The sequence below is a fragment of the Lolium perenne genome, chromosome 4, assembly GCF_019359855.2.
Source record: "Lolium perenne isolate Kyuss_39 chromosome 4, Kyuss_2.0, whole genome shotgun sequence".
NCBI lineage: Eukaryota > Viridiplantae > Streptophyta > Magnoliopsida > Poales > Poaceae > Lolium > Lolium perenne.
This window is the reverse complement of record NC_067247.2, coordinates 390,409,629-390,420,217: the sequence shown is the minus strand read 5'-3', so window position 1 is coordinate 390,420,217 and position 10,589 is coordinate 390,409,629. Positions and strand designations below refer to the sequence as shown.

Sequence of the window (10,589 nt, the reverse complement as noted above, 5' to 3'; positions counted from 1 at the left end):
TATTTGTCAATTGCCCGACTGTAATTTGTTCACCCAACATGCTATTTATCTTATGGGAGAGACACCTCTAGTGAACTGTGGACCCCGGTCCTATTCTTTTACATTGAATACAATCTGCTGCAATACTTGTTTTACTGTTCTTCGCAAACAATCATCATCCACACTATACATCTAATCCTTTGTTACAGCAAGCCGGTGAGATTGACAACCTCACTGTTTCGTTGGGGCAAAGTACTTTGGTTGTGTTGTGCAGGTTCCACGTTGGCGCCGGAATCCCTGGTGTTGTGCCGCACTACATCCCGCCGCCATCAACCTTCAACGTGCTTCTTGGCTCCTACTGGTTCGATAAACCTTGGTTTCTTACTGAGGGAAAACTTGCTGCTGTGCGCATCATACCTTCCTCTTGGGGTTCCCAACGGACGTGTGCATTACACGCCATCAAACATATTTTCTAGCGCCATTGCCGGGGACCTGAAGAAAAGTTACACCACAAAGATTTCTATCTCCCACGTCAACTGCACGCCAGCAGCTCTTTTTCTGGCGCCGTTGCCGGGGAGATCAAGACACGCTGCAAGGGGAGTCTCCACTTCCAATCTCTTTACTTTGTTTTTGTCTTGCTTTACTTTATTTACTACTTTGTTTGCTGCATTATATCAAAACATAAAAAAATTAGTTGCTAGTTTTACTTTATTTACTGTCTTGTTCTCCATATCAAAAACACAAAAAAAATTAGTTACTTGCATTTACTTTATCTAGTTTGCTTTATTTACTACTGCTAAAATGAGTAATCATGAAGTTGAAGTTCGTTCGTTTAAACAACAAGGTGGAGAAAGTTTTAAAGATGCTTGGTATAGAATTCGTGATGCTCATCATAGGTGCACTAAGAAACACTGCACTATTATCCTACTTAGGAACTTTTATGTTGGTATATCTAGTTGGAATAGGTATGTTCTTGATACTCTTTCGGGGGGTAATTTCCTAGGTACTCCTGCTTTAGAAGCTAGTTGCATCATTGAGAGTCTAGTTGGAATACTACCTGTTAATGAAACTAAAATTGAAATCTCTCTTGAGGATGTTATGAAAAAATTGGAAACCATAGAGAAAATTTTCCAAGTGTTGAAACTAAATTGGAAATGTTACTTGATAAAACTGATGAACTTGATAAATCCTTAGGAGGAACTGATGAAAGAATTAGTGTCCTAGGAACTTGTGTTGTCCATGATAATCAAATCAATAGAATTGGCGAACTTGAAAAAGCTATGGGAACCTTGGGTTCAACTTTTTCTTCTCTTAAATATAAGGAGAAAGCTTATGTGGGTAAAGAGCAAAAATTCATGTATGTCTCTAAGGTGCCTAAACCAAAGAATTATTATAGGCCTAAAATTGATAAAACTCCCAACACCCCTGGTAATGATGTTGATGCTTCATCTCTTGATAACACTTGATATACACTTTCTGCGCCTAGCTGAAAGGCGTCAAAGAAAAGCGCTTATGGGAGACAACCCATGTTTTTACTACAGTACTTTATTTTATATTTGAGTCTTGGAAGTTGTTTACTACTGTAGCAACCTCTCCTTATCTTAGTTTTGTGCATTGTTGTGCCAAGTAAAGTCGTTGATAGTAAGGTTCATACTAGATTTGGATTACTGCGCAGAAACAGATTTCTTTGCTGTCACGAATCTGGGCCTAATTCTCTGTAGGTAACTCAGAAAATTATGCCAATTTACGTGAGTGATCCTCAGATATGTACGCAACTTTCATTCAATTTGGGCATTTTCATTTGAGCAAGTCTGGTGCCACTTTAAAATTCGTCTTTACGAACTGTTCTGTTTTGACAGATTCTGCCTTTTATTTCGCATTGCCTTTTTTGCTATGTTGGATGAATTTCTTTGTTCCATTAATGTCCAGTAGCTTTGTGCAATGTCCAGAAGTGTTAAGAATTATTATGTCACCTCTGAACATGTAAATTTTTATTGTGCACTAACCCTCTAATGAGTTGTTTTGAGTTTGGTGTGGAGGAAGTTTTCAAGGATCAAGAGAGGGAGATGATACAATATGATCAAGGAGAGTGAAAGCTCTAAGCTTGGGGATGCCCCGGTGGTTCACCCCTGCATATTTTAAGAAGACTCAAGCGTCTAAGCTTGGGGATGCCCAAGGCATCCCCTTCTTCATCGACAACATTATCAGGTTCCTCCCCTGAAACTATATTTTTATTCCATCACATCTTATGTGCTTTGCTTGGAGCGTCATTTTGTTTTTGTTTTGTTTGAATAAAATGGATCCTAGCATTCATTGTGTGGGAGAGAAACACGCTCCGCTGTTGCATATGGACAAATATGTCCTTATGCTTTACTCATAGTATTCATGGCGAAGGTTGAATCTTCTTCGTTAAATTATTATATGGTTGGAATCGGGAAATGCTACATGTAGTAATTCTAAAATGTCTTGAATAATTTGATACTTGGCAATTGTTGTGCTCATGTTTAAGCTCTTGCATCATATACTTTGCACCCATTAATGAAGAAATACATAGAGCTTGCTAAAATTTGGTTTGCATATTTGGTCTCTCTAAAGTCTAGATAATTTCTAGTATTGAGTTTTGAACAACAAGGAAGACGGTGTAGAGTCTTATAATATTTACAATATGTCTTTTATGTAAGTTTTGCTGCACCGGTTCATCCTTGTGTTTGTTTCAAATAACTTTGCTAGCCTAAACCTTGTATCGAGAGGGAATACTTCTCATGCATCCAAAATCCTTGAGCCAACCACTATGCCATTTGTGTCCACCATACCTACCTACTACATGGTATTTCTCCGCCATTCCAAAGTAAATTGCTTGAGTGCTACCTTTAAATTTCCATCATTCGCCTTTGCAATATATAGCTCATGGGACAAAATAGCCTTAAAAACTATTGTGGTATTGAATATGTACTTATGCACTTTATCTCTTATTAAGTTGCTTGTTGTGCGATAACCATGTTCCTGGGGACGCCATCAACTCTTTGTTGAATATCATGTGAGTTGCTATGCATGTTCGTCTTGTCTGAAGTAAGGGCGGTTTTCACAATCAAATGGTTTGAGTATGCATACTGTTAGAGAAGAACATTGGGCCGCTAACTAAAGCCATGAATCATGGTGGAAGTTTCAGTTTGGACATAAAACCTCAATCTCTTATGAGAATATTATCTGTTGTTGAATGCTTAAGCATTAAAAGTGGAGTCCATTATCTGTTGTCTATGTTGTCCCGGTATGGGTGTCTAAGTTGAAGAATGATCAAAAGCGAGAAATCCAAATGCGAACTTTCTCCTTAGACCCTTGTACAGGCGGCATAGAGGTACCCCTTTGTGACACTTGGTTGAAACATATGTTATGCAATGATAATTCGTGTTAATCCGAGCTAATTAGGACAAGGTGCGTGCACTACTAGTATACTATGCATGAGGCTTGCAACTTGTAAGATATAATTTACATGATACATATGCTTTATTACTACCGTTGACAAAATTGTTCCATGTTTTCAAAATAAAAGCTCTAGCACAAATATAGCAATCGATGCTTTCCTCTTTGAAGGACCTTTCTTTTACTTTTATGTTGAGTCAGTTCACCTATTTCTCTCCACCTCAAGAAGCAAACACTTGTGTGAACTGTGCATTGATTCCTACATACTTGCATATTGCACTTGTTATATTGCTTTACATTGACACTATCCATGATATATACATGTTATAAGTTGAAAGCAACCGCTGAATCTTAATCTTCCTTTGTGTTGCTTCAATACCTTTACTTTGATTTATTGCTTTATGAGTTAACTCTTATGCAAGACTTATTGATGCTTGTCTTGAAGTACTATTCACGAAAAGTCTTTGCTTTATGATTCATTTGTTTACTCATGTCATTACCATTGTTTTGATCGCTGCATTCATTACATATGCTTACAATAGTATGATCAAGGTTATGATGGCATGTCACTCCAGAAATTATCTTTGTTATCGTTTACCTGCTCGGGACGAGCAGGAACTAAGTTTGGGGATGCTGATACGTCTCCGACGTATCGATAATTTCTTATGTTCCATGCCACATTATTGATGATATCTACATGTTTTATGCATACTTTATGTCATATTTATGCATTTTCCGGCACTAACCTATTAACGAGATGCCGAAGAGCGAGTTGCTGTTTTATGCTGTTTTTGGTTTCAGAAATCCTACAAAGGAAATATTCTCGGAATTGGACGAAATCAACGCCCAGGGGCCTATTTTTACACGAAGCTTCCAGAAGACAGGAGGGGAGACGAAGTGGGGCCACGGGGCGCCGCCACACTAGGGCGGCGCGGCCAGCATAGGGCCCGCGCGGCCCTGTTGTGTGGGGCCCCCGTGACGCCCTTTGACCTGCCCTTCCGCCTACTTAAAGCCTCCGCCGCGAAACCCCCAGTACCGAGAGCCACGATACGGAAAATCTTACTGAGACGCCGCCGCCGCCAATCCCATCTTGGGGGATTCAGGAGATCGCCTCCGGCACCCTGCCGGAGAGGGGAATCATCTCCCGGAGGACTCTTCACCGCCATGGTCGCCTCCGGAGTGATGAGTGAGTAGTTCACCCCTGGACTATGGGTCCATAGCAGTAGCTAGATGGTCGTCTTCTCCTTATGTGCTTCATTGTTGGATCTTGTGAGCTGCCTAACATGATCAAGATCATCTATCTGTAATGCTATATGTTGTGTTTGTCGGGATCCGATGGATAGAGAATACTATGTTATGTTGATTATCAATCTATTACCTATGTGTTGTTTATGATCTTGCATGCTCTCCGTTATTAGTAGAGGCTCTGGCCAAGTTTTTGCTCTTAACTCCAAGAGGGAGTATTTATGCTCGATAGTGGGTTCATGCCTCCATTAAATCTGGGACAGTGACAGAAAGTTCTAAGGTTGTGGATGTGCTGTTGCCACTAGGGATAAAACATTGATGCTATATCCGAGGATATAGTTATTGATTACATTACGCACCATACTTAATGCAATTGTCTGTTGTTTACAACTTAATACTGGAAGGGGTTCGGATGATAACCTGAAGGTGGACTTTTTAGGCATAGATGCATGCTGGATAGCGGTCTATGTACTTTGTCGTAATGCCCAATTAAATCTCACTATACTTATCATATCATGTATGTGCATTGTCATGCCCTCTCTATTTGTCAATTGCCCGACTGTAATTTGTTCACCCAACATGCTATTTATCTTATGGGAGAGACACCTCTAGTGAACTGTGGACCCCGGTCCTATTCTTTTACATTGAATACAATCTGCTGCAATACTTGTTTTACTGTTCTTCGCAAACAATCATCATCCACACTATACATCTAATCCTTTGTTACAGCAAGCCGGTGAGATTGACAACCTCACTGTTTCGTTGGGGCAAAGTACTTTGGTTGTGTTGTGCAGGTTCCACGTTGGCGCCGAAATCCCTGGTGTTGCGCCGCACTACATCCAGCCGCCATCAACCTTCAACGTGCTTCTTGGCTCCTACTGGTTCGATAAACCTTGGTTTCTTACTGAGGGAAAACTTGCTGCTGTGTGCATCATACCTTCCTCTTGGGGTTCCCAACGGACGTGTGTATTACACGCCATCAACGAGCAACACCGGACAACGAATAAACCGATACTGCCTAGATCGCAAGATGCGATCTAGCCAGCATGACGCTTACCCGGAAGAAACCCTCGAAACAAGGGGTGGCGATGCGCCTAGATTGTGTTTGTTGTGAACGTGATCGTCCTCCTTTCTCAATAACCCTAGGTACATATTTATAGTCCGTGGACTTTCTATCTTTGGAATAAACCTAACTGTGTACGAACCAAACTCTATCTCTTAATTCTAAACTAAAATGCGATCTACCATAATGTACGGATACACGGGCAATCTAGCCCAAACTTTCGCACGAGGCCGCTTGATAAACACTTCATGTGCATATCTTCCAAGCCCATCTCAATCACGGCCCATCTTCTGATTTGGCTAAAATCTAGTGATAACACAATTACTCACAATTCACGCCGCTCCCTAATCCCCCCACCTCCTTCTTGTCTATCCGCCGGAACATTCTCGCTGCCAACGGATTCGGCCGCGGCAGCCTCACAGCTGTGGAGGCATGGGCGCTGTACGGGGCGTGCTAATCTCTACTAATGGACGTGCGCCTACCGAGCAGCGGCGGTTCACGTCGTGGAACAAGGACGGGCGCACCCATTTCTGGCGTTCACCCTCCTCCCAATGTTCGTCATCAGGGCCGGCGCACACGATCCGTCCTCCTCGTATCGTGTCTCCTCTGTTCCCATGCCGAAGCGCGAGGTGAAGGAGTACGAGACTCCGACGCCTAGGCGCGGACGTCGAGCAGTGGCATCAACATTATGATCCGCGATCTATTCCCACAACAGCATCAGTGCACCAGCCTTCTCCGCCCGAAGCCGGAGGTGAAAGAAGAGGAGGAGGTGGCGTCGCTCCTCCGCAAGCTGCGATGACCTCGACAACATGTCGAGATACAACGCCGTCTACATGTCACTGAATGACCGCAAAGCCTCAACGCGGAATATCGAGGACGCGATCTCCTTGTCCATTTGCAAGAGCGGTATGTCGCTCGTCGACCTCACGCGCGACGACGATGATGCTGGCTCCAACAGTGCGGTGAGGGCGAACCTGCCAACCCTCGTGGTAAGCTGGACGTCGTGATCGATGACATCTATAAATTCTTTCAATACTATGACCGCTCCGAACGCCGTGAGGGCTGTAAATTTATTTTTATGTTTAAATTTGACCAGATTTCATTCAAACCCTTATAATATATAACAAATTTGAAAGAATTGAGTGTTAATTTTTATAAATTTCTTTTTAGGGATGCTACTACAAACAGCCCAAAAGCAGCACCACGCGACGATGTCTCTCAAACTTTCAATCCGACGTTTTTGCAAGACACAGTTTGGTAGACGATTCAAGATAGCCTAATAATAATAATAATATAGTAGGTATATATAATGCACATCGATCTCACAGTCCCAGCCCTTGCAGATGCTCTTCACTCTGTGACACCATCACTAATTGGCTACTACCACTACTAATGTATTGTATTTGCATGTTACATCTCGCACGGAGCAGAACAAACAAGAGACAAAAGTATTATGTTTATACGGTTGATACAGAGATAAGTACTCTGCAGTCAGATGTTCCTGTCTGGCTGTAGCACGGGAATACCACCGCCTTGCTGGGTTATGCCGCCGGAGATCATGGCCTCCGACGCCTGCCAGAGGCGCGCGGCCTCTCGTCGGCTGGTAGCTGCCGGCGACGGCTGCGCCTCGTTGCAGTCGGCGAAGTAGCGGCCCGAGACTCCGGCCAGCCTCGGGTGCGCCGCCGCGTAGCAGGTGGTCGCCGCAGCCTGCATGTTACGTAGACGTGAGTGAGGTGAGGAGCTAGCGGCGCATTAACTGCGGCAAGATAGCAAAGCCTTCCCCTCCGGCGCAGGCAGGGCGGGGCAGAGAGAGATAGAGACAAGGCACGGAACAGGACACATGGAGAGCTAGGGCCAGAATGGATTATAATTAGAGTGAGATAGGGTGGGTTGATTAGCACCTGTGGGATTGTCTTGAGCAGCTTGGACAGCAGCACGAACACCAGATCTGTGACGATGCCCTCCCGGTCGCGGTTGAGTCTAGTCCTGACGATGCCGGGGTGGACGCAGTTCACGGTGATGTCGGCGCCCATCTCCCGGAGCTGGACGGCGAGCTCCTTGGTGTGCAGCACGTTGGCGAGCTTCGACACCGCGTACGCCTGCGTCGCGTCGTAGGCTCTGTAGACGTGCGTACGTGCACATGCACATGCCAAAGTTAATTTCTCCGCCGGCCGACCGATTAAACAACGGCGATCAGGCAAGGTGATAAAACAAATTAATGGCGCGCGCGTACTGTCAACCGAGTTAGGTGAAGGATCGGTGAACTCAAGAAGGTGGCAAAGATGCTTACATCTTGCGGCGGGTGACTTGGCTGAGGTAGTCCGCCCAGTCGCCGGAGAACCAGCTGTGGACGCTGGAGGAGACGTTGACGATGCGCCCCTGCACGCCCGTCGCCGCCGCTGTCTCCGCCATCCTCCCCAGCAGCAGCTTGGTGAGCAGGAAGTGGCCCAGGTAGTTGGTGGCGAAGGTCATCTCCACGCCGTCCTCCGACAGCGCCAGTTGCCCGTGCGAGAACTTGCCCGCGTTGTTTCTGCATGCGAGAACCAGCAGGTCCGTCGTTAGTCAGTCAGCAAGGGAGGAATTAACATGGCAGCTAAACCACCCGACCGAGAGCGACGAAGAGAATGCAAGGAAAGCGACGGTGGCGTACATGAGGAGGTGGAGGGGCAGGCCGAGCGCGAGGAACCGGTCGGCGAAGGCGCGCACGGAGGCGAGGGAGCTGAGGTCGAGATGGAGCACGAGGACGTCGGCGCCGGGGAACTCGCCGAGGATGCGCGCGCGCATGTCCTCGGCGGCCTTGACGTTCCGCGCCGGGATGACCACCCGAGCCCCGCGCTTCGCCAGCACGCGGGCCGTCTCTGCCCCGATCCCCGACGTCGCGCCGGTGATGATCGCGGTGAGGGAGCTGAGGTCCGGGCACGCGGAGGTCACCTCGTCGGCGGTGCTCTTGGAGCCGAACCCGCTCGCGCCCGGGGAGCCAAGAAGGTACCTGGCCGCCTGCAGCATCTCCGCACCCTGCCACCTCAGGCCGCCGCGCCGCGTCTACGCTGGCGCTAGCTCGCCTGAGAAAGGAAAAGAGCGAAGGAGCTAGTAGGATGAGGAGGAGGAAGTTAAGGCGCCGGGCGGCGCGCATTTATATGAAGCTCGAGGACCTCGAGTAGCCGATCTATCTACTACAAGTACGCTGCGAAAAGGCCACGGAGCTAATTAATTCTTCTTCTCCCGGAATGGATCGCATTGACTGCGCCCAAACCGTGCGACCGACCGGCCGAGGCTGCAAAGGCGCTGCCAGGACGGTGGCCGGCGACTCGTGTCGTCGTTCCGTGTCATCAGCCGATCGGCGCCGCCCGTTTCGGCCTCACTTCATCCTACCAGTATCCCTCAGACGGCGTCCGGCAACTGCTCGCCAGAAAATTATTTGGAAACGTCGGCTAAACTGTTGCCGTTTGAGGTAAAGCCATCCGCATCCGCGTCTCCTAAACTTTTTTTTGTTTTTGTTTAGGTTGCTCACCACATACACCATGTGGTCGCCTCTCCCAAACTGAGCCTCTAGTTTATTTAAGTCTAAATTATGTAATTCAAAACAGAATAGAGTATTTTATAATAATTTAAAGCAAGTAATTTCAGTAGCTTACACACCAAATTAAATAGTTTATTACAATAATTAAAAATAAATAAAATTAAGCAATACAATAATGCAAGAGACACATCAAGCGGTGTTTCATTTCCTCTACAACAAATGCTCCAGATCATCGCAAAGTGGCAAATGAACCTGCCCGTCACGAATTTCTTGATGTGTGCCAACGAAAGCTCCAAATTTGGCCGCTACCTCGTGATAAATAGGCCCCTGACTCTGAAAGGTCGCATCGTAGCCTTGGAATCATCCTGCTCACTGTCGATGATCATGCTATGCATGCAGTAAATCATCACCTCCCACATCTGAGAATTAAACAAGAATACCTGATAATAGCAAAATTAACAAGCTAGCAACATACGGAATGCCCGCCTTACATCCTTCGCACAGGTTTCCTAGCACTATGAACACCAGGGCATCTTCTTATTAAAAGGGTGGAGATTATAGTCACAAATGTGGTCTATGGAGTATAAATGCCATGAGCCAAGCAATATTGTTTTCACGTGTGATCATTGATCTCATAGTTGATCACATGGACATGGTCTTCGGCAAGTCTACGAAAAATCTGTGAGCGCTGGAGCACATTGACGCTATTTTGTGATCCAGTCATATATAAAAAAATGCCAAATCCATATATGATAATCAGCAAGAGCTTCAAGTACGATACTGTACTCTCTAGCGTAAACGTGTACATCCTGTATCAACCAAGTGGATAATTCTACAATCTCAATGAATGCAGCCGATGCTTCATGCTTGCAAGCATACGTGAAAATACCCTCGGCAGTAGCGCCAGATATGACAATTTCACCGTATCTTTCTTGCCGTGTGTCTCTCAAATCTCGATCGACTTGCTGAGTATATTTTTCCTCAATAAATACGGATCGTGCATGCTCTGACGCGCACGTGTGCCTTAATTTGTTTCCGTGTCCTGACGGAGGCATTTTGGCCGAGTGCGGACGGGCGGGCCGTGGACGGCTTTACAGTTGTGTGTACATACTGCAAACAGTATTTGCAAATCTACGTACGCGCGCGGCGGCTCATAACGACGGTTGATCGGTGCCAGGAGGAGGGCCCAGGAAGAATAAGGTCAAGTCAATAGGCGAGAAAATACTTGTACAAGCTTGTTTCCATGTGGCCGTCTGTTAGGTCCACCTGGTTGCTCACCTAAAACCACATGATTGCTTCTTCAGGCCTGTCTATCTTTAAAACCGGAGCAGGAATATCAGTATTATTAGTAGGAGAGTACAA

General features: G+C 45.9%; 1 protein-coding gene across 1 annotated transcript; it reads right to left on the bottom strand.

Annotated features, from left to right (window-relative positions):
* Positions 1–7,029: 7,029 nt before the first annotated feature.
* On the bottom strand, positions 7,030–8,836 carry LOC127297398 (short-chain dehydrogenase TIC 32 B, chloroplastic). The gene is made up of 4 exons (XM_051327704.2): positions 8,358–8,836; positions 7,998–8,237; positions 7,609–7,825; positions 7,030–7,414 (listed from the first exon to the last, which is right to left on the bottom strand). Exons 1-4 carry the CDS (start codon positions 8,711–8,713, stop codon positions 7,199–7,201), a joined length of 1,029 nt encoding a protein of 342 aa, XP_051183664.1. The 5' UTR covers positions 8,714–8,836; the 3' UTR covers positions 7,030–7,198.
* Positions 8,837–10,589: the final 1,753 nt, after the last annotated feature.